At 36.7% G+C, this 24,095-nt stretch overlaps 3 protein-coding genes across 3 annotated transcripts; 1 reads left to right on the top strand and 2 right to left on the bottom strand.

Moving 5' to 3' along the window:
• Positions 3,352-4,760, bottom strand: LOC18611274 (zinc finger protein ZAT10). Its single transcript, XM_007047443.2, has one exon. The coding sequence runs from the start codon at positions 4,263-4,265 to the stop codon at positions 3,564-3,566; it is 702 nt and encodes a 233-aa protein (XP_007047505.2). The 5' UTR covers positions 4,266-4,760; the 3' UTR covers positions 3,352-3,563.
• LOC18611276 (glucan endo-1,3-beta-glucosidase 12) lies at positions 9,682-11,821 on the bottom strand. Its single transcript, XM_007047445.2, has 3 exons — positions 11,394-11,821; positions 10,058-11,260; positions 9,682-9,954 (listed from the first exon to the last, which is right to left on the bottom strand). The coding sequence occupies exons 1-3, from the start codon at positions 11,449-11,451 to the stop codon at positions 9,923-9,925; spliced, it is 1,293 nt and encodes a 430-aa protein (XP_007047507.2). The 5' UTR covers positions 11,452-11,821; the 3' UTR covers positions 9,682-9,922.
• On the top strand, positions 17,486-23,052 carry LOC18611278 (formin-like protein 6). The gene is made up of 4 exons (XM_007047447.2): positions 17,486-19,275; positions 19,366-19,565; positions 21,324-21,565; positions 21,679-23,052. The coding sequence occupies exons 1-4, from the start codon at positions 17,762-17,764 to the stop codon at positions 22,471-22,473; spliced, it is 2,751 nt and encodes a 916-aa protein (XP_007047509.2). The 5' UTR covers positions 17,486-17,761; the 3' UTR covers positions 22,474-23,052.

Raw genomic sequence — 24,095 nt, forward strand, 5'->3', positions numbered from 1 at the left:
TCTTGAGATATTAGAGCTTAGAAATACAATTTTAATGTTCAAAAACAAAGATTAGAGTAACTATTTCAAGCTAAAGAAGTGAAATATTTGACTGCAAGGTTGCATGAAAAAGCTGTAAGCAATGACCATTAGGTTAGGGGAAACTCTGCAATGTCACTTGAGTAGGTATATAGATTAGGCTGATCAGATAAATTTATTGGAAGAACAGATCCCCACTTAATAATTCTCTTGACATGATAGTTACATGTCATCTAATCATAGTCTCTGTGACAAATTGACAATCCATCGTTCTTTAAGCTACATGGTGGTCCTCTTCCGGAGAGTTAGGCTTTTCCTTTTACAGCTACTAATATATACTTTCTTCGACCTCATTGCCAAACTACCAACCTAGAATCATGAATCTTACTTCTTTTTTCAACAGCTAAGTACACTCAGCCTAACCCTACTAAGCTCCTCCAACTCACTTGAATCATGATCTCGCTCATCCATATATAAAAGTATTAAAACTATTTTAGATAGTATCAAATTATAGACTCGTATCATCATCTAATATGAAAAGTTTTGATTAAGTTGACGTGTAAATTGATGATCACTCTCATTAAGATTAAGTCGATATCTTTGTAATTTGTACACGCGTGTATTTAAAAGAAAAATACACATGAGAATCTAGTGATGAAGTGAGGACAGAGTGCAAAAGAATATGGAGGCCACGGGCTACATGAGATGCTTTGCTGTTTATGATGGCGATGCTGAACTCAAGCTGGGAAGGGGAACAGGCAAACAGCAGGCTTTTGTACGCAAGAAACAACAAACGAACATGAACATGGCAGGCTCAATCCATCATGTTCACCTCCCCACTCGTCTGTCTGATTCGGCTAGCAGGCACGAAGTTGTCTGCCAACTAGCAGTTACAGGAGCTTTTTGTGTAACTTCAATGTCTGAAACGACCGAGTTGAATAGAAAAGCTGGAGCTGGACCGCTTGAGACAGTTAACCGAGTCTTGGGCCTACAATTGGGTTTTCGGCTTGGTTTAGCAGAAGTAGATGGACCCAAACCTTGGCCATTCTTTAAAGCCTGGTTTACGGCTGTTGAAATTTCTTTATCTCCGATGATTAATAATAAAAGAAAAACAATCCTATATCTAATCTCACAAAAATTTATGAGGCAGGAGTTAATTATTCCCAGAAAGTCAGGTATACCATTGGAGCCTTCTTTTACTCTTGAAAATTTTTTATACCAATGACTGTAAAAGAAATTAATTTGTCATCAATGAAAAAATATGATGAATTTTACATGTTAGGCTTAAAATTTTCTGCTTTTTGGGAAATACCAGAGTCATTAGAGTAAATTTAGTCAATGGAATGACTTTAACCTACAGAATAGGGAGGGAATGAGTCGTTACTCGTTATTAGTTTCCTAGAAGCCAAACAGATTACATCACTTACGTACGCAGTGCCTGAGTAGACTTGATCAGCTAAGAAAGCAGGTTTCAACTATATGTCCCTGTCAAAGTCTTGGTCCTTGGCCTTGAATTATAACCCGATCAATTATTTAATGCTGGGTAAGCAAAATCATAGTATAGGGATCGAATCAGGTTCCAAGGCCAGCGTCCATAGTCTACCCATTCCCTCTTGAGAGCCAGTTCAGACCAGTTTGAGCTAAGTAGCAATTGAAAGCAAATTTATTTCAAGACCTTGCCTATTGGTTCGGACTTTATGGTCATGCAAGATGATTGATCAATAATTAATATATATTGATGGAGTTTGCTTAGAGCCTTAGACACTTCCACCCTTTGGGGTCTTGCAGTTTGGTTCAAAGTTGGTAAATCAAAAGAAAATTAAATAAAAGAGACTGGGTGTCATCTCTTGGTTTTGACCAAACCTCTCTAGATGTGCTGACCAATCAATAAAGACATGGACAACAAGGGAGATGGGATGGATGTTAGAGATCCAATCGTTTTGGGTTAGGTATATAGGAAGACGATTTCACATCATGGAAAAACCAAATTGAACCGGAATCTCCTAAATTGTATATGGCCAGAAGAGACTGATCCAGTGGATCTGGAGGGTGAGCTGGGGACAAGCAACGTGCATGTTTTCAGGTTGTTTGCGGGTCCTTGTATTTCCTGTTCCTTCCCCCTTAAAAGCTTAGGGGATATTAAGGATTTCTTTTGCTTGTTGGGATCAAAAGAATCACATGGCCTTTTACCAAATAAAAAGAAGAAAAAAAAAAGGATCACATGGCTAGCTTGTGATCATAATACGGATCAGTTTATCTGTTTCCATGCCCAACTATTTTTAGAGGCAGGTTTGGCCTTTAGCTAACACCCAATTACTTGAATTTTAGGTAATGAGAATAAAATGCTTTGGTGGCAATACTTAGTTATGAATTTTTGACCTTTTTTTTATATAAAAAATGATAGTGTAAGGATTATATATATATATATATATAATTATTAACGAAGACAATGTTATTCGATTATAATTTCTTAATTATTTTTAAACAAGTTACACATTCTAAATTAAAGAACCGTTTAAAGATTTTACCAATTAAGATGGTATCCATATTTTTAATATGTCTACAATAATTAATAGATTTATTGGATACACGTCAAGACTCGTGAAAGTTAAAGATTTATTCTCAAATCTCATGGAACTTATATGCCCATTAAGGTTGAAGTCAACTTATTCATTGGGTGATTGATGGGTTGGATTTTGGTTATGCCTTTTTTGTTTTTGGTTTAAAATTGGATTAAGTTATATAAACAAAAATCACATAATTCTTTTTATTGAAATTAACTATTACAAAAGTTATATTTACACTTTAATATTTAGTAGAAACTCTTTTTATCCTCATCCTCTTAGTTAGGACAAAGAATTTATGAAACCATTACTATAAATCAACATTTTTTTTCCTTTTTATCCTCATCCTCTTAGGTAGGACAAAGAATTTCATGAAACCGTTATTATAAGTCAATACTTTTTTTCTTTACTTTCAAATTATTGTGAGAAACAATATTAATACAACATCACCGATCCGACAATTTTTTGAATTTATGATCTTCAAAGATTTAAATATAAGTTATTGATAGTAATTGATTTAGAGTTTTATATAAATATAAATAATTACATTCATATGAGATAAAATATCATAAAACTATTTAAATTTTTTTATTAAACTTTTAATTTAATTTCTTACTTTCTTTTCCCTTTCCATAGAAAAAGATGCAAGCTCTTTGTTGAAATTGGAATAATATTGGGTTTTTTTATTTTCTTTGTCGGGTGTGAATAATTTTAGTTAAAACATAAACATCTGAAATGTTTCTCAATATCTAAATTGAAGATCATATACTTCCGTTAAAAGAATTTTGCTAATCTTACTTACACCAAGCGAATGTACATAAACAATACTACAACAGTTAAGCAACATTGTCCCAGCCCAAAAGGACAAAAAAATATTATTATAACGATGATCATGCCAAAAAAAAAGAAGAATTCAATAAGAAACAGCAAAGTCCACTCCACTCATTCGCCTAAACTAAATCTAATCTTTACCAGTGACATTCAACAGACGTGGTAGCTGCCGCGTTTCGCCGGAGGCGAAGGACTCTCCACCTCTTCCTCGTCGCCGGAAAGTTTATCTTTTTGGTCAACGTCAATACTTGGATCCTCTGGTCCAGCAGGCACATTCAAGTCAAAGTCACGTTGACTTTGGCTGGACGATTTAACACCTTCACCGCTGTTACTGTTAATATTGCTACCAGCTTCGTAGTGGCATCGCTTATGGCCTCCTAAGGCTTGACCCGAAGAAAATGTCTTGAAACAAATGGAACACGTGTGAGTCTTGCCACCTTGGTTCATGGGAGGTGAATTTGTAGCCACCGTGGCTGTGGTTGTAGTGGGGGCGGAGACTGCGGCGGTGGTGGTGGTGGTGGTGGGGTGTTCATCAGCTCCACCAAGTTTCCTGTGACTGGCCTTGTGTCCTCCTAAAGCTTGATAAGATGGAAATGCTTTGTTACAAACTGTACACTTGTAATTGTTGAGGGTGTTTTTGGCTGCAGCTGAGGGGCTGGTTCTGGTAGTGGTTCCCTGAGCCAGCATGAGAAGGCAAAGAGCTAAGTATTCTTCTTCTGTTGGTGGGTTTTCGATTCTGGGTCGTTTTGTTCTTTTCCTTTTCGTCCATGGCTCAGTAGAGTGGAGGTCTATATCGTCATGGTGGAGCAGTGGAGGAGCTGAAGTAGGGGAATTCAACATTTCAAGAGCCATATAAGAGATGGGTTTTTGAAAGTTTTTCTCTTGGAGTTGAGTGAGTGTTTGAGTGATCAAGAAGGAGGGATTTTTATATGGGGAGGAAGACAATAGAAGAGAAGATAGACGGAAAATGCTTGATGAGCGGAGAGAAAGCGGGGGGAGAGTTTGCAAACAGTTGAAGAAACGTTTACTCTGAGATATGTTTGCACGTCTGATTAGGTCGTCTTTTGGAGTGAAGTCTGGTGTGGGTTATTATAGTTTTAAATAAACAAAAGTAAATGGGGCTTTGTAGGAATGTCCAATGGGGTGAAAAAACTGGGGTTGCCTGCTAAGGGGTGACTTAATTATTTGACTGTTTCCAAGTCAAAAACCAACACCTGTTCTTCGTCCACTTTCTTGCTTTCCGAGTTAAAAACAACATACCATAGCAGTGATTTCAACAGGAATTTCAATAGGTGAGTTTGGACTCCAAAAACCCAATATCGAACAAGTGAATGCATTTCCAGATCCACATAATTATAATGCCATATCTTCACATAGTCATGTTTCATTCTAAATTATTTTTAGTAAGATGGAAAATGGTGTAGTGGAATCATGGGAGAAGGCCGGAAATGTAATATCAGTCTCTCACTGTTGATGCACTTTTTCTTTATATATATATATAAAATCCTCTTATAGGTGTGTTTAGCGTTTGCACCATTGTTTGCCAGAGTGTAGTGGGAACTTGACTTTCGTTTTTCGGTGGTTTGATCTGATAATGATAGTGCGGCGTGTCACTTGGTGGCCGCGGCTGCGACTGTGCTGGTTGGTGAGTCTTCTCGAAATTACTTGGGTCCTTCTTGTCTGGCCCACGTGTCCGTCGGCCAGTGAGTGATGAGCGGGGCCATTGCAGCGACCCACGAGAAATAGAGAAATGGGTAGGCTAGCTGCTCGACGTGGACCACTAACTGTGACACTAATTAGCTCAGCCCAACTCAAAGATCGGGTAAACTAATTCCCGCACAAACGTGATGAGACGTGGCGAGAACAATTTCCAACCATTTCACTTGAATGAAAACTTGCTTAACCCCGGTCCTCATCTCATTAATTAAGGTCATGCAAATCAGTCGCCGAATTACGCTCAAAATCGGTGATAAGCATTTAACAACAACAAAAATAAATTGCCTTACATGATAAACTAAGATATCTATCCAATCCCAAAAGAGGATCTTCCGAAGAAGATAGCAAGAGAAAAGTCAAAGGCCATTGTAAAAAGCCTACAAAAGTATTTTATTGCTTGGAGAAAAGTATGAAAATGCATTCCAACTCTTGACGTATGAAATGAATACCAGCTCTTCGTATTCAAACGATGTCTGAAAGGGACCGTAGTTTGCTCAAACCTTAGCTATGACTCAACACGCGTAATATATATTTGTTTCTGCTTTGTTTTTTTGAGGGTTTAATTTTTTTTTTTTATCAATACTGGCTTATTCAGCTAGTGAGCCGAGTGACTAAGTCAATATTGTTGGTTGCTGCCGACGAGTTAATCATTCAGATCATGGCCGGCCACGTTATTCTCTTACTTGTTCTAGTACTGCACCCCATGGCAGCCATCATTTGATAGTACCGAAACAGAAATGAGCTCGGTTGGGGCATACGGCAAACGGTTGAGTAAATAAAGAGTGCCGAAACAACCTGGTTGAAAAACCCACGATGTCGCAACATAAGGGTCCAGATGGTGCCATGAAAAATTAATATCAAGTTGCTTTGGGCCAATTGCATTTATGACAAACTAGGGCCTAAGTTTTCAACATGGATAGAATAAACCCACCGATTGGGTTTTGACATAAAATAAATTGAATTAGGTATTTTATTATAATGCGATCGTTTCGATTCTTAAATGTCATCTCAAATTATTTAAATTCAGAAATAGCTTATCTAAATTTTTCACCCCTATTTATGGATTTATTACCAAACTTGTTTAATTCTGAGTGTAAGAGACCACTTAATTAAATTTATTGATTTTAAAACATACTCAGCTTAACTTTTGATTATAAAAAAAGAGAAAAAATTTTGGTATTATTGCATGGTAAATTTTAAGATTCAATAGTAAAGTTACATGTGAATTATTATTGTGTAAAAGAAATATTAGAATTCTTGTCACACTTGTTCTATTAATTTTACTAATTAATCATGTATTATCTAACTTTTACTTTTGAAAAGTTTTATTAAAAAAAATTATGACATAATAGTCAAAAAATTCCTTGAAATATACAAGAAAATTTAAATAAACAAATTTTTTATGCTTAATTAAATCTCTATACTTAAACTCTTTATACTTTTATTTTGAATCAAATAAACTTTTATAATTAACAGTTAACTAATTACAATTAATTAAAATACTATTTGTTATTTTATACCCACACAAGTTGGCGTGAAAGGTGAAAAATATTATATAACCATGCGATCATGCCATATAAGCATGTCATATTATCATTTATCAATGTTATATCGATATATCACATCAGTACTACATGATAGAAAATAACAAATGAAATTTTGATTAAATTAATCATTAGTTAAAAAAATTTATTCAAATCAAAATAAAAATATAAGAATTTGATTAAATGTAATAAAAGAATAAAGTCTTATTTAAATTTTATTGAACAATTTAAGATTTTTTTAAGATATTATGTCAAAAATTATTCTTATTAAAGTTTATTCCTTCTTTACTATTAGTCGGGCCTCAATATGTTACCAGACCTTTCCAAGTGGGCCTGGATTTCGATCTATATCGCCCAATTGCTCTTCTTTTAATATCACCACCACAAACGACGTCGGTTTTATCTTCTCCTTCTCTTCTCCCTGCAAAGTATAAAATCTTCCCTACCCTTTCGCCTCCCACAATATTTCTTCGCCCGCGAGCGGTATTTTATTTTTATATTATTTATCGGTATTTCTTTACTCTTTTAATCCCAAAAAACCAAAATCGAAATTTGTATTAGTTGTTCTCTTGAAATTTTTTAGACTTTTGGATTCACTTTTCTGGAAATTGAAGCTCCAATTGTCATATGGATCCGCGATACACCGGGGAGATACTCAAGTAAACTTGAACCAAATTTATTTACTTTTTTTTTTTTTTTTAAATTAAACTTGGTTCAACACTGAAATCTTGTTTGTTTTAATTTATAACTTGCAGGCATTTGGAGAGGCAGAATGAGCTGCTTACAGAATCCCATTCATTAATTTCTCACGAATTGCATAAACTTCAGGTTATTTTCTAACTCCCCTTTGTTCTTTTCCTTTGTTTTATCATAATTACTTGAAAGAAAAGAAATTATAAAGTTGTTGACCGTTGTAGGTGGAGGAAGAGATGTTGATGCGTAAATTTTATGAACTTATGGCGGCTCAAGGTCTAAATAAAAAGGTATTATAAATATATATATATATATATATATATATATTTTATTTCATTGAATTTTTAGTCGAATTATATAGCATTATATGCGATGGTTTGTTCATTCTCATTCCCCTTGTTTTAATTGGTTTTTCTTGCGACAGTACGAAAATTCAGATACCAAGGAAATAGAGCATTCCACTACTATCGTTGGTCCAATCTGCAATGAAGATGATGAAGCGGGGAATTCCACTGCTTTAGTTTGTACGACGAGCAAGGCACGGTAGTGAGAATGCTTGTTCAAGCATATCTCAATCATGAACTCCAAACATTTTTTTTTGGATTTAGTGTTAAGAGTTTCCTCTCCCCCTCCTCCCTCTTCGAGTTAGGTTATTAACAATTTACTTGTCAATTGATTGATTTACCAACTGGAATTAAGCATTTGATAGGCAATTCGTTCATAAATTATACGCTGATATGTACTTTGATCTATACTCTGTAAATCATTTTGAAAGTGTTTTGGGTATTTTTCTCTTATTTTGCTGGTTTTTTAAGATTACTCTAGGCCTTTACGTTTTGTAAAAGGAAATCAAATTTATCCTTGGGATGTGAATTTGGATAACTTTGCGAATCGGATTGGTTATCTGACGGACGATGTATCTCTCCTGTTCAGAACTCGAATCCTTTCCAATGCTAGAGTGAGCGAGTATCAACCGAAGATGGCAGGGCAGTCATCAATCCTTAACGGTTGCTGCTGGTTCTCTCTACTTACCTTTTACTTATCTTGTGGAAGGTCTGGTCATGGCTCTGCAAATACAGCCCATGTTAATTGAATATAGGGTGATTTCCACTGTTATGGATTGGAGAGGGTCTTCGTCTAGAACCTGTAAGCCCAACTTCTTCAATTTTGATTTTCCAGCTTTCTTGGAGGGCCACTGTGTGGGAATTACTAACTAGGAACTTCATTGTCTTTCAGTTGGGCTAAAGTATTAAATTTTCAATGTCCAAAATTTGAGTAGCCCCAGTTAGAAAGAAGAAACATTCAGGGAAATATGCAATGGGCTGGTTATGGAAGCATGAACTATTACGCGAAAACCGAAGAAGGTATAGTTCCAAAACTGCAGGATGGTTCACCGTCAAGGGTTTGTGTTGGTGCAATCGTAAAATTACTCCACTGTAACCTGCAACTTGCGAATCACGGTTCAGTGGCGAAGAAGTCTCTATGAAGGGTGAAGCTGCTTGCAGCGGGTTGCCCTGCAAGTTATTGCTCTAGTCTAGACTTAGATGTTTATACTCATTAAAAGAAATTGGAGATGCTGCAGTGCCAGCAATCAGAGTGGCCCAGCAGAAGTGTGATGGGCCCAGGGTCCCAGAACAAAAATCCTACCAATTTATGAGTCGCCCAACAACATTTCTGGATTTGTTGGTCTCATGTATCCATGTCCAAGTTGTCAAAAAGCTTCATTGTAGATGAATTGAAAGGTGAAAACTCTAAATCCTCTCATAATCTTACACAGCTAATAGAGACTGCAATTTCTCATGTCGGTTTCAACTTTCAAAGCCCATCAATAAAATTTATAGTTCAAATGAAAAAAATAATTTGCATTTATTTTACGAAGGAAACCTCTTTATGACCTTCATTAATGTTGGATTGATCACATCGAGAAATGACTGAAGATTCAGATGTTCGACAAATCCAATCTTGTTTTATTATGAAGACTCTCACATAAGCTTTAATGAACGAATGAATGAGAGTATTAGCAGATAGATGCACATTGACATTGTTATAGCTATGAGAGCAGCCGTTCGGATCAGCTTCACAGGTTTCTTATACTGCTATCTAGAAATTTCAAGAATTATTCGATGGCCAACATTAATTACTGAACATCACTCAATTTTTGCAACTTGATGAACATATTGACTTTGGTTGAGTAAAGTTGGAATCCCTTCACATAAGCATTCCTACTAGGAAATGGAAAATACCAGGAACTATTTTCTTGGAAAGTCCAGCAAAAAGATAAAAATAGAAGTGAAGAGATCAAACAAAGATAGACATAATTAAAGCTAAAGGGCAATATCTATATAGAATCAGAGTCAAAAGTCTTTTGCAAATTTTTGCATAGGATACCCCATTACTACAGTAGTTACAGAGAAACAAAATTTCTAAGTCCTACCTGCTACATGCGTTCTACTGAACTAATCACTAAGAATAAAGGAAAAAGCAGACAAATTCACCTTGCAATCAGACCCCACAAATCCTACTTTGTACTGAAAGAAACCCAACATTCTCCATTGTTCAGCTAAGAACAAACCGACACTGAAGAAAACCTGAAACAAACATTAAGCCACATTGTAATTAAAAACTCTCCAAAGAAAGCAAGGCAAGAGAGCAAAAACTTTAATGAGAAAAAGTTTTAGTAATGGCAATTACTTGGGTCAGCATTGATGATCATAGCAGTGCCTCCAAAATTGCAAGTTCCTCCATCTCTCTTGGTCTTCTGCCAGTAGCTATTGAAAGCATAAGAAGCATGAGCAACAACGGTATCTGGATAGAAACAGCTCCCATGAGGCATAATCTCTTGACAATCACCACCACCTTCACCACAAGCAAAGTCCATTGCTTCCTGTAAAGTCTCAGCAGGAACACTAGGCTTAGCCACACACCACAGCTTTTGGACCACCCCTGTCTTTGGTGCTGGTGCTGTGTTATCAACTGGATTACAAGGAGGCAAGTAGAAACCGTCAGGTGAGCTGGCGGGAACAAAGGGTGGAGGCAGCTCTGGAGCAATGGGGATGGAAAATGGTGGTGGAGAACCATTAGGGAACGAAACTGGAGGTGGTGAAGAACCACTAGGGAAGGAAAATGGAGGTGGTGAAGAAGTAGGATATTGTGGGGGATGTGGCTTTTTGGCTACATTGGCAGGCACAGAGAAGCCAATAGATGAATGTAAGGAGGAAGGAGAGATTTCTGGCAAAGGGGTTGGCCTAGCTGGGTAGGGTTTTACAAGCTTGGAGTCCACCACTGAGAGCTTCCGGCTCCTGGGGGTTTTTTCTTGTTGACCAGAGACAATCACATTGACCTTTGTAAGGTCAAAAGATCCAAACCTTTTCATGAAATCCAGGTGGGAAGTTAGTGAAGTCAAACTTTCATGTGTAAAGGGAGACAAATTTGGAGGAGCGGTGATGGAGTATGTAGAGTTTGTATTTTGGAGGAACTCCAGCAGAGGTCTGATGACCTTCTCAGTCAAATCATCACCAAAAAGAGCAGAGCTTTGGTGCAAACAACTAGAAGAGAGAGAAGCTGACACTTTGATATCTTTCTCTAAACCCCACCTTGTAAGAGAATGATAAATGTTCTTAAGAGATGGTAGTAAAAGACCCAAGCTGTCTTCTTGATCCTTTTGACAGAAAAGAGTGTCGCCCACAAGAATGGTAGTGATTTTGGTAGCTGGAAAGTGAGCTAGAACATGGAGCCTGAGCCAACTCTCAGCCTTCAAAACACTGCTAGAGACCTCGCTGAGGACATTGCCACTCACAGGAACTGCTACAGGAAGACCACTGTGAGACAATGCATGAACAACCTCTGGAGTTGCGTCATAAAGAGTAAGGTATTCAATAGATTCTTGACCTGCGCCTGCAAATAAAGAAGATGAAAATTTTTCAAAAGATGATGAAGAAGAAAAAGAACCCACATTGTAACATGAAAAGAAACATTTTGGAAAACTGTCAATAGGTTTGGGTTTTTTAAGTTTTACTCTTTTCCTTACCAGTAAGACCCAGAAAACAGAAAAAGGAAAAGCAAAAGATCAACCCCATCTTCAACATCTCCACAGTAAAGATCCGAAAATGAACTTGGGTTGGGACGGAGTTCAACACTTGGGAACTCTTAAAACTATTGAAAACCCTTGAAACCCCACCGTGTGTCTCTCACTCCCTCCCTCCCTCCCTCCCTGTGCAAGTTATATTAACTGGCTTTTTTACTCTTTGAAGTGTACAAAAGAAGCCATTTGTTAAAGCCGATTTTATATATCCACCAGGGATACCTATTTTTCTATTAGCTTTTCCCCAAACTCAAGAGTACAAGACTAACAGAGACCTAAAGAGGTGAACCCTGAAGGGGTGCAAGCAAGGCATTATTGCATGCTAAAACAGCACAGGAGAAAATTTGCAAAATCTTGGGCACCAATTTTATGTATCTACGTTCAAGAGAAGGGTCAATTTGTTAGGGAGCATTGGGACGCGTGAAACCAAAGAACAAAAAGACTGTGCATTGGTGTGGGAAGTGTGAGCTTTGGCAGTGCCCGTTGCCCAAGACCCCACCCCACTCTTTATAGATGAGAGAGAGAGAGAGAGAGAGAGTTGTCCTTCTCCTTTTCTCTTTCATTCCTTTTTTTCTCTTTTTCTGCTTTATGGAATCGAGACTGTTTCTTATATTTGTATTCTAAAAGGAGGTGGAGAATATCTGGAGTGGACCGGTTGTGGTTACTTTGTTATACAAAGACAAACTTGCTTTTAAAACGACGTCGGCTCGATTACCATGAGAGAATGAAAAAAAAGGTAACGAGAGGAACAGGTCTCAGTGCGGGCCCATGAAGTGAAAAAGAACAAGAAGAGGCTCAAAGATTGGTGGCAGAGTGTGGGGACAGGTGACCGGACGGTGGACACCACCCTCCAGCATGAGAAAATTTTGGCAGCCAAGCCAAATACCGGAGATGATGAATTCATGATCATGAGCATTTTGATCTTTGATTCCTCCTTTTTGTTCGGTGGAATTTCATGGACCATTCATTTTTGTTGCTAATTGAAGCAAAAATGAGTCCCTAAACTGTTCAATCACCCCTCTAACAGGTCTGAGTAAAAACCCTAAAGGCGGGCAGCTTAATGTTTTGTTGGAATTTCTGCTTGTGTTTCGATATGATAAAGGATGGTAATCCAACCCGATTGAATCGTGCAACTCACTCAAAATCTAAATCACCAGACCCCAAAGTTCACATAAAGTTTTTAACAAGTCTAAGCATGATATTCACCCTCATCATTGCTTGATTCTAATTATTACCTTTCTATTTATAAAGTGCAGAATAGGATAAGTTGTTTTTCCAACTCGAACATGCCGAAATTGAAAACCAGAACCCATTCCAACAACCCAAAACCCCACCCGTTGCCGCCTTAGGGCTTTAGGGGTGTTTAAAGTAATCCGTATTCGGCCCTGTGAAACTGGGCCTTCGTCCAGTACGGCAACTTGGGATTTGTTAAGCTTATTTTGGTCAATATGACACTGACAAATACAAGTCCTAGACTAGTTTCGTAGACTTGCAGAACCTAACCCTTTCCTGGTCAAATTATTATTAATTTTTGGCTTGTGATTTGGTTCAAAATAATTGACAATTAACCATCTGCAACTTTATTAGTTTCATACTACATCACATTAAGGAGGGTTAGTTTCTTCAGAATTCAAAATGGGGAATGCTAAGGCCATGTCTGGCTATTGAATTTGAATGCTCGACCTCATTGCTTTCTCTCCTGATATGAATCCATTATACTAATTTGAAGCTTTGGGTTAGGATAATCCATTGCCATCTCCACTTGAAGCTTCTGGTTAGTACTTCCCAAAAGTCTATCTCTCTAATATTGTTTTAAAAGCCAATTGCAAACAATCTTAGCTCCCTAATAAGTACTTCCTAAAACTCATGTAATTTGTGCATGGGTTCAAGCCACTTGCAAAGGATCTTAGCTTTAAAAATAATCTATAAGAATCAAAAGATAAGCAGAAGAAGACAATCCATATACCTTGCTCTACTTATTTTTGTCTTTTACTTTTCACCTTTTGCTAAGGAGAGAGTTTGGTGAAAAGGTTAGAAATTAAGGTGCATTCTTAATGAAGACAAAAGTAAAAATAAAGAAAGAATTGACTCCAAAGATACCCATCCGAAAGACTAAAATATTTTAATTTTCCAACTTTGAATATTATAGGAGATGGAAATTACAACTAAGTAGTCCAAGCTGCTTGGTTAAGTATTGCTTTAGAACGTAGGGAACCAAAGAGAATAAAGGAAAAGGCATGTTTGCCTTGTGACCTAGATTAGGGATGGTGAGGAAAAGAAATGAAAAAAGTTTTCGTGTCTTCCACTCTATGCACCAAATTTGTCGACTCTGCTACACTCTTTCGCTTCTAACACTGTTCTTAGTAAAGCATATAATTTAGGTCAAGTTTTTCAAATAAAAAAAAAGAGTTCATAAATATTAAGGAGGAATTTAAACACTCTTCTTTAAGAGCTTGTTACTTGTTTTGCCATTGGCAGATGATTTAACATGCTGCAATACCATGGAAATTTGAGAAAAAAGGAATGGGGTATCTCACATCAACGATCAATCGTTCCTGTAACTTTGTGAGTCGGGATGGAGCAGGTGACTGCTAAGTACTAACCCATCACAAAGAGACAGATTGTCTCTATGTTTAGACCATGACCAATCCCAGTCAATTTGCCAGCCTTTTCCAAGGTAGAAAACAAAGCAAGCGAGTTTCTACTTGTTCAAGCTCATTCAATGGTGTGATTTTAGTCATTTTCCTTCTTTTTTTTCCCAAAAGTGCCCAACAAGAACAAGAAATTAACCTCTGCACAGGCCTTTTTTCTGAATTTAAGAGTCAGCAAGCACCCACCCTTGCCTTGCACTTTGGTAATTGCACGGCTACAAAGCAAAAAAGCTAGATGCCAGACGTGCTGCATGAAATTTCAACCACTACCTGCACTGACTTCATCCAAAAGAAAATTTGAGGTACTGATAAATATAGTCAAAAACTTGCATGTTAAGTCGCTTTTAAAGAGCAGATGAAAAATTTATTGTCTTGGCAGCTAAGGAACTCTTAATTCTTTGCAATTTTGCTTATGAAAAATCTGATTTTCCCCCCATTTTTTTTATCTCCAGAAAAGGATACTACTATACCAATTGTTGCCAATTCTGGCCATTAAAATCAAAATTTTTGTCATCTAATGTTAAACTTGAGATTCACAATAATAAAAAGACAAAAAAAAAAAAAAGAGGCAGAAGTATAAAAATGGAATTCGACATAATTAGCTGATAAAACCCCAAAAAGAAAGGCCTACTTGTATACTGATCTAGTGTTACCCAATAATCCGTAAATTTCCATTGAATGCCGACTTACTGTAGGGCCCAAAATATATAGTAACAAAACCCTCTGCTTTGCTAGCTAGCTTCCGGCATATATTCCCACCAATAATTTCATTATTGCACATTCTTTATTTATTTATTTTTAATTTTATAAATGAAATAACTTTCTCATGATTACAACCCAAAAAAAAATATTTCTAAGCACTCCTTTTTATTGATTTATCTTATATAATTTAGCTTTAAGTACTAATTAAACACCTCCAAAGGTCTCTTTCTTTGACGATCTGCTCAACAGCAGTACTCCATCATATCACCACCGATCCTTCAACATTGTCGGTCAACAGTGCTTTGGTTGCAACAGGTTAGTCGGTTTTTCCTTGTTCCTGCCTCATTTGCAGAATCTATTAACATCTTTTTCTCTAATATATATATATATATATAATATATATACATATATTTAGGTCATTCGAACAAAAGAAAAATGTGGGATTTTGGCCAAGAAAAAGAAAAGCTTTCTTTAATAACACCAACCCCATTCAATGATGTGAACTTGACACATAACATGAATCATGCACATGTAAAATGGAACTTGGACATGAAAATAAAATTATTTGGTAAAGGAACATAAATAAAATACCTTCAATGGTATATCAGACAATCATGGAAAGTGGTATCTAGTTATAGTACAAGTTTGTTAGGATGAGTTTGTCCAGATGGCTAAAGCATATGGCAAAATTAATGAAATTTATTTGCATTCCTTTATTATAATATTGTAGTTATTGGCTTGTGATGTTCTACCTACCTTGGGAAGTTTGTAACGAAATTGATGCCTCCAACAGTAATGCCTACATTGGCAGCATAACAAATTCAGCTGTTTGTCCTATCAATGGACCACGGAAGTAAATTATTAAGGACATATAAACTTATTGCCTCTCAAATCGAATTTGATAAAGCGACCAATGCAATAATTTTAGAATAACACCATATCTTGTGTATTAAAAAAATATGCATATGATGAATTAGTTCATCTTTCCACTTGAACAAAACAACAAATTTAATATAAAAATAAAAAATTTAGACACAACGATTCAATCACATATTATGTTAGATTTTATTTTATTTTTAAAATTTATAGTATTTGTAGGTCATTTTATTTTTGAATTCAGACAATTTATGTAAATAAAATGAATTTATGCAAAAGAAATACCTCTAAAGAACAAAAAAAAAGAGGTAATTGAGAATGACAGTGCCCTAACTAAAAAAGCCAAAACTTTCAATAAACAATAATCCCAATAAGAAAGAAAAAGAATGTGTATACACAGCAGTTAAAAGAAAAGGATAATATTGTCTTTCCAAAGTGGTGGAGTGGTGTCCCATTTTACAAATTAAAATGCACAGCAAAAAGAAGAAAAAGGATAAAAGAAAAGCGAAAAAGCAAAGGCGATTGGGCGTGTGCATGTCCCCTCCCCCGACAGCGAGAAGAGAGGGTCGGTGTGGATGGATCAATTTTCAGTTTAGCGAGGAAAAGAAAGCTGAAAGATGAAAACGTTCACTCACTCACTCACTCACTCACCCATCACCCTTTCTTTTTTAAAAAATTACATTCAAGTCCTCTGGCCCTCATATGCTTCCCGTACATTTTACGTTATTCCTTAACAAACTTTTTTTCATTATTGATCTTATATTATTATGTACATCAACAATTCAACATGCAATGTTATAATTGTGCATAATTGAATGTCACCATCTTTAATAATCAGATAAGAGACCAACCATCAATCAAACCAACCAAGCAAAAATAGTATTAAAGCAACATCCCAAATAGGAAAACAGAAATATGGTTTTCTTTTTTTTTTTGCAATTAAATGAATTAAAAAGATTTTGAAAGACTGTATATATGGATTATATTATTAGTTCCCTAGGAGGAGAGGGAAGGGAAGTGTGAATACCCATTTTGAGATTGGGGAGGGCAAATTTTAGGGAAGAAGTTTGCATTATTTAGTCATGGAAATTGGAAAAGGAGGATTGAATTTCATTGACAAAGTTTCTTTTCGAATTTTGAAAACGATCCAAAGAGCCTCCCCTCTTTAATTTTTATTTCCAAATTAATTTTAGACTAACGAAGAAAGTAATCTATATTGGATTTGATATTATTGAGAAAAAGAAACATGCTTCACTAATAAACAATGTCGAATATGTTACATCATTGTGAAAACCACGTAAAAGCGTAAAAAAAGCTAAGTAAATTTTCTATAAATGTAAAATTTGTATTTAAAAATAAAACTATATTATGTTATGATTTTACTTTATAATATGTTACAGATCTTAGTCTATCTATTTGGACTGCAGAAAGGGTTTCAGTGACAACCTCAAATTGTTTTATGTTTCTTTATGAAACATTTGTGGTGTCACCCTTAGGCTTTAAAGTAGAAAAGTTGGGCAGTGGCCAGCAGGATTTAACGGCAACGGAGCGGAAAAAACATTTAATGAAATATGTGCTACTGCATTTCTCGATCCCGACGAAAGACGAAACAAATTGGACATTTATCCCAATGGACAAAAACGGACATCGACGGGGGCCTTTATTTCACCATTGGCATGGCCATTATCGTCCATTTATTTTGAAAAGAACCGCCGAAGACCAAAGTTGATTCTCTGCTTCCCATGTGGCATTCCCACACCATAATTTCCCCAATCCCCAAGGTAAAAAAATTAATTAAAAAAGAAAAAGAAAAAGAATGCGGCTCTTGCCTACCTCAGCTGCTTGGAGGGGCATCCAGATCTTGCAGCAAAAAGAAGCTTCCCTGACTAAATAGTTTAATGCCTTTCTCTCTCTCTTTCTATTTTTTTCTCTAAAACAAAGCGATTTTTTTATTATTTGTATTTTTCCTCTTTGTTTGTGTTTTGCATTTTTGCAAAGGCTCGAAAAGAGAAACGCAGTCCCCCCAGAGATGAATTTGGAGAAAGAAGAAAAGAACAGAAGATCTTCGACCCAGAAAAATTCAAGATGAGAGCTCATCATTTGAGCATCTTTTGCATCTTACTGTCATTGTCTACATCAACAACAAAAAGTTCTTCTTCTTCTCAAGATTTTATCACTCATAGAAGAATTCTCCACCAACCACTGTTTCCAGCAGGTTCAGCCCCACCTCCAGGCACTGACAATTCTTTATCTCCACCACCTCCTCCTCCTCCTCCTCCTCCGGATAGTCCTGTTTTTCCAGACCCCAGTCAGCCATTCTTCCCTGAAGTTCCTTCAGGACAGACCCCAGATCAGAATCAACAGACAACACCACCAGCTGCACCATCCAATGGCTCAATTCCAATCCCAACAGCAACACAACCAGCCAAACCAGCTAAGAAGGTTGCAATTGCATTATCTGTTGGGATTGTCACGTTGGGAATGTTATCAGGACTTGCTTTCTTTTTGTACCGGCACAGGGCTAAACACCCTGGAGAAACGCAGAAGCTTGTTGGAGGGAATTCAGAAAGATTCCAGGAAGACTCCAGGGTGCCCCCCTCGAGTTTTCTTTACATTGGAACGGTGGAGCCTAGTAGGAGATCTGCGAGTGAAGTGAATGGAGCAAATGTTTCACCTTATCATAAATTGAATTCAGTAAAGAGATCGGATCGGTATCGGCCGAGCCCTGAATTGCAGCCATTGCCACCCTTGGCTAAGCCTCCTGCACTTGAGAATTCACCAACTGCAATGTCATCTTCATCTTCTTCTTCAGATGAAGAGAGTCAGGGGACAGCTTTTTATACCCCACAGGGCTCAACAATCAGCAACGAAGAAAGCTATTATACTCCGGTTTCACGTCCGGTTAATAGCAATTTGGTGACTCCAGTGAGGAATGAGCTAAATGGGAATACCAATTCTGTTCCTCGTTCCAAGCGAACATCTCCAAAATCAAGGCTTTTAGCTTCTTCACCAGAAATGAAGCATGTTATTATACCATCAATAAAGCAGCTGCAGCACCAGCCTTCTCCTCCTCCTCCGCCGCCGCCGCTGCATCCTCAACAACCACAAGTTCTAGTAGTGGAGCCAAATGAGACTCAAGAAATTACTGCTGCAAAAAGGCCAAAATTCTCCTCCCCACCACCACCTCCAAATATGGCCCTACTTCGATCAATTAGCAACAATTCACCCCCACAAAGAACAAAAGCTCCACCTCCACCTCCCCCTCCGCCGCCGCCAGGGCCCCGTCCGCCGCCGCCAGCAGCACTAGGACTGTCAATACCAAGGACAGCAAGGTCTTTGGAAACCAATGTGTCTCCAAAACCTGCTCAAGTGTTGAAAAAGCAAGAATCCTGGACTGCAAGTCCGAAAAATAGTCCAGGGGGTGGGACTAGAAAATCAACGGAAGAGGTTAATCATAAGGGTGCCAGTTCTTCAGAGAAGACTGATAAGGATGACATGGATAGTGCAAAGCCCAAGTTAAAGCCTTTGCACTGGGACAAAGTACGAGCAACCTCGGAGAGAGCTACAGTGTGGGACCAGCTAAAATCAAGCTCATTTCAGTAAGAGATAAAACTTGTACATTTCCTGACTGGGGCTTGAGTTTCAAGTACAATATCTAATCTTCGGGAAAAACTTATACTTGTCTGCAGATTAAACGAGGACATGATGGAGACTCTTTTTGGCTGCAATTCCACGAATTCAGCACCAAAAGAACCGATTAGAAGATCAGTTCTGCCTCCTGTTGAGCAGGAAAACAGAGTGTTGGATCCAAAGAAGTCACAGAACATTGCCATACTGTTGAGAGCACTGAATGTAACGCGAGATGAGGTGTCAGAAGCTCTTTTGGATGGTAAGTCATAAGTATCATTCTTTTCCATTTTCTATCAGTCATCAGGTTCTTATGTATGATGAAAAATTTGTCTTTCTTTCCTTCTTCATCTTTCTCTCTCTCTTTCTGAGTGGGTTTGCTTTAGGACTTAAGAGCCAAATATTTGTTTGGTTTTCACTTCTCCCAAAGAAGCATAACAATTGGCAGCTTGCTGCTTGGGTCTTCTTTAACAGCAAGCATTGAGATTGGAGTAAATTAAAGTAAACCGCGTTTTAGCAACCTGATGTCATTTGCTGATAGGTTCTTGAGCTCAAACATATAGTTACAACCATGCATATAGATACATTTCCAGTTCCCAAAATTCGAAATCTGGGTTGCTGCTCCAGCTCTTGTGTCAACCAAAGACGAAGAACAACAAATTAGTTAAATACATAAAAATCAGAAATGAGACTTGAAGAACTTAATTAACAAGTCATTATCATTGCACTTAAAGAGAGCAGGTGAAAATAGTTTGTAGCCATATAAGGCCAGTTGTATCATTATGTTAGTTTTCATCATGAATAATAATAATAATAATAATAATAATAATACTTTGAAGGAAAGAAAAATAAAGACTTAAAGTTACATAGGACAACCATGTCCTTGAAAAACCCATCCTCTACAATATTTTACCATGCATGTATTGTAGCAGCTAGAATTTAGAATAGTTTAAAGTAACCAGTAAACTCTGGCTGTTCATATCTTGATTTACATTGCATTGACTAGTTTAATTGACATCGTATAGTGTTCACCTCATATAATCAGTATCTATTTGCAGTAGTTATTTGATCATTTCCTCTATTAAGAATTTGATACATTGACTTTGAACTCTTTTAAAATGCCTTTCCATGTTAAATCCATGCCAACATGAATACTTTGCACCATTCTGAAGATTTTTAATGAGTCATCATGTCATAAAACAACTAAAAGAATATTTTAATTATTTCCCACACCTTAAACCATTTTATCAAGGAATATTATGTTCAGAATCATTATAATGCTCATGCTCAAAGCTATCAGGCCCTACCTCTGCATCTTTGCTCTGAAGAGTAAGGCTAAACAAATTACCAGTGTCTGTGTTTACATTTAAATTGCTTCAAAGTGTTTTTCATTCCTTCTTTTTCCAGGCAAGGGCAGTTGACTCATTTCAATTTCATTCATTCAGCTACTGTTGTTATGTCACTTCTGCACTTGTCAGTTATACTTATGTTCTAATGCCTTATTGGCTGCAAACTGCATTTCTAGAAAACACTTGCACTGGCGTCAGAGGGTCACAGCTATAATTTTGAAATGCCCTCAAAAAGGTATAATCTGATCATTTCAAGCAAGGCAGTGTCAAAGTTCCCCTGATAACCATTTTCTAAGCAGCTCACTATCACCTCGATAGAAAATGAACAGTTACGTTATATTTTTATTGGAAAAGCTTTATGAATTTATTGTTTCATATATACAGATTTCTTCCTCAAAATTAAAAGATGTATACATACATAAGTGGAAATATATATATAAGATGAGACCATACATAGGAGCCTATGACAAGATATATGCAGTTGAGCATAAGTGGTATCTAAAGCAAGGTGCATTGCTCTTCATAAACACAATGCTGAAGTATATAGATTAAGAAAAGAAGATGAGAAGGTGCTTTCCGACTCAATTATGGGCCTCAATTTTGCAAATAATTGTCTATTTAAATCCTCAATTTCAGTTTGCTGCATCACACTGTTCTGTTTGCCTTAACAGGTAACCCAGAAAGCTTAGGTGCTGAGCTTTTGGAGACGTTGGTGAAGATGGCTCCAACGAAGGAGGAAGAAATAAAACTCCGAGAGTACGGTGGGGACATCTCAAAACTAGGATCTGCAGAAAGGTTTCTCAAGGCAGTACTTGATATCCCCTTTGCCTTCAGAAGAGTTGAAGCCATGCTATATAGAGCCAACTTTGATACAGAAGTAAAATACTTGAGGAAGTCTTTTCAAACCCTTGAGGTATTGCAATTTAAGTCTTGTAACTTAAATATCCTAAAACTTTCACATTAATTAATTCCAAAAACCCTCTGGTAAAGGCTCCTATAAAGTCATTTCTCTCTATGTACTTGCAGGAAGCAAGTGAGGAATTGAAGAACAGCAGGTTATTCCTCAAACTTCTTGAAGCTGTTCTCAGGACAGGAAACCGGATGAATGTTGGCACCAATCGTGGTGATGCTAAAGCTTTTAAACTTGAGACCCTTTTGAAACTGGTTGATATAAAGGGAACAGATGGGAAAACAACACTGCTACACTTTGTTGTTCAGGAGATCATTAGATCAGAAGGGGCAGGTACTAACTCAACAGATGAGAATGTTGAAAACAAAATGTCCTCCAGCTTTAAGGAGGATGATTTCAGGAAGCAAGGATTGCAGGTTGTGGCTGGGCTAAGCAGAGACCTCAGCAATGTCAAAAAGGCCGCAGGAATGGACTCAGATGTCCTCAGCAGTTATGTGTCAAAGCTCGAAATGGGACTTGAAAAGGTCAGATTGGTTTTACAATATGAGAGGCCAGATATGCAGGGGAATTTCTTCAACTCGATGAAGATGTTTCTAAGAGATGCTGAAGAGGAGATTGCTAAGATCAAGGCGGATGAGATAAAAGCTTTATTGCTTGTGAAAGAAGTTACTGAATATTTTCACGGGAATGCAGCAAAGGAAGAAGCCCATCCGTTCAGAATCTTCATGATTGTAAGAGATTTTCTGTCAATATTGGATCATGTCTGCAAGGAAGTAGGGCGAATGCAGGATAGGACAATGGTGGGTTCTGCTAGATCCTTTCGGATATCTGCAACGGCTTCACTACCAGTTCTCAGCAGGTATAATGTGAGACAAGATGGAAGTTCAGATGATGAAAGCTTGTCTCCATGAAGTTGTGTGAATACAGCCCTAAGAATATCAAATTAGTTCATACTCCCGCGGTTACACTTTTTTCCCAAACGAACCAACAGCAAAAATATGTCTCATTGTCCACTACAAGCATGCAAAGAGTATAATAATGAAGAAATGAAAAGCATAGCATATCAACTCAATTTTCAGTTTCACATGGAGACAAAGCTGTTGGCTGATGAGGTATGCCCTTTTCCACAAGGAGAATCTCATGTTGCTTATTTTGTATAAGAATGGAAAGCCTTGTAGCGTCCACAGGCCAGAAACTATGTAGTAGTAAGGATAGATTTTGGGAAAACTGAAGGGTACCATCATCTACATCCGGCAATGAAATGGATGACCCAAATGAAGAACATGCCGGTCCAAAGAAACAAACAAGCAACATATGTAATTTTTTTTTCTACTTCAACACACATGCAATAGCTAAGATTCAAGATTTCTTCTTTTAGATCAGATTCCTATACATTTTTGAGAAAAAGAAGAATGTTTTTGTTATTACTCTATGCCATGGTCTGCATTTATTTGACAATTACTAATAATATATCTAGCAGTTTTGCAACATTGCTTCTGGTTTGAACCTATCTCTGATTCTGTATCTCAAGTCTTGGTTTTCTAGTTTGTAGAAAGTTACCCTATATAGATTGAGTTTAGCTTGTCAGCATGAAACTTTAAAGGCTATTGATCACAAAATGAATGCTAAAACGCCAGAACGAAATCAAAGAAAAGTTCCCATTTTTAAGGAAGGTTTTTGTTATGTCATGGGTTTCTCTATATTAGGATATGGTAAACAAAACAAAGCTTTAAAGTGAGCTAAAAATTTATAACGACAACATACCCGGAGAAGTTTCAAAGCCCTTTTCCTGATGTTTTGTTTCCTCCATTTCCTTTTTATGGATGGTTGACGAAATAAACTGTAGTGTAGTAGGTTTGTATGGGAGGCAAATTTACACTAAAGAAGGACAATTTCATGGAGGGAAAGGGAATGTCATGTTGTACATACGAAATGCATCAGGGACCGAACATTCCACATGGCAACGGTCCGATCGTGTCGGATTTTGGTCCATCAGACCCAACTCGGCTAGACTTATTAGTTTTAGTACTTATTTTTTGACTTGGTGGAAAAAAAAAAAGAAATTCATTCGAGCATTTCACTAATTGTTTTGTGTATAATTTTCTTATTTAAAGAGTTAAGTTGAAATTTTTCTTTTTCCAACTCCAAAAAAATGATAATTTATAAAAAATTATCAAGTTTAAATTGAATTATCCTTTCTAATTTCATATGAGAATAGTGAAACACATATTATCACGTGTTGAAGTATTGATAAATCAAAATCTTAATTTCATTTTTAAATTTAAAATTCTCTATTTTGATTGACTTTTTCTATTTATCAAACCATTTTAACCTTTAAAAAAATCATAGAAATAAAATAAATAAATAATAATTTATAAATAGATATGTATGTGCATATATGTGTTTTCTATTTGAATAAAAAAAAAGAGATATATGGATTTACTATTTTACTACTGATGATTACAAAAATATTATTAAAATATAAGAATTTTCAATATATTAAGTGAGAACATATTTTTTTTAAAAAAAAAAC

The sequence above is a fragment of the Theobroma cacao genome, chromosome 1 (assembly GCF_000208745.1).
Source record: "Theobroma cacao cultivar B97-61/B2 chromosome 1, Criollo_cocoa_genome_V2, whole genome shotgun sequence".
Classification (NCBI taxonomy): domain Eukaryota; kingdom Viridiplantae; phylum Streptophyta; class Magnoliopsida; order Malvales; family Malvaceae; genus Theobroma; species Theobroma cacao.

Coding starts and splice junctions, on each gene's coding strand:
- LOC18611274 (XM_007047443.2), bottom strand. CDS start 4,265: ATGGCTCTTGAAATGTTGAATTCCCCTACTTCAGCTCCTCCACTGCTC.
- LOC18611276 (XM_007047445.2), bottom strand. CDS start 11,451: ATGTTGAAGATGGGGTTGATCTTTTGCTTTTCCTTTTTCTGTTTTCTG. Junction 11,261..11,393: donor CTGTTTTCTGGGTCTTACTG/GTAAGGAAAAGA, acceptor CTTTATTTGCAG/GCGCAGGTCAAGAATCTATT. Junction 9,955..10,057: donor GATCATCAATGCTGACCCAA/GTAATTGCCATT, acceptor TGTTTGTTTCAG/GTTTTCTTCAGTGTCGGTTT.
- LOC18611278 (XM_007047447.2), top strand. CDS start 17,762: ATGAGAGCTCATCATTTGAGCATCTTTTGCATCTTACTGTCATTGTCT. Junction 19,276..19,365: donor CTAAAATCAAGCTCATTTCA/GTAAGAGATAAA, acceptor ACTTGTCTGCAG/ATTAAACGAGGACATGATGG. Junction 21,566..21,678: donor AGTCTTTTCAAACCCTTGAG/GTATTGCAATTT, acceptor ATGTACTTGCAG/GAAGCAAGTGAGGAATTGAA.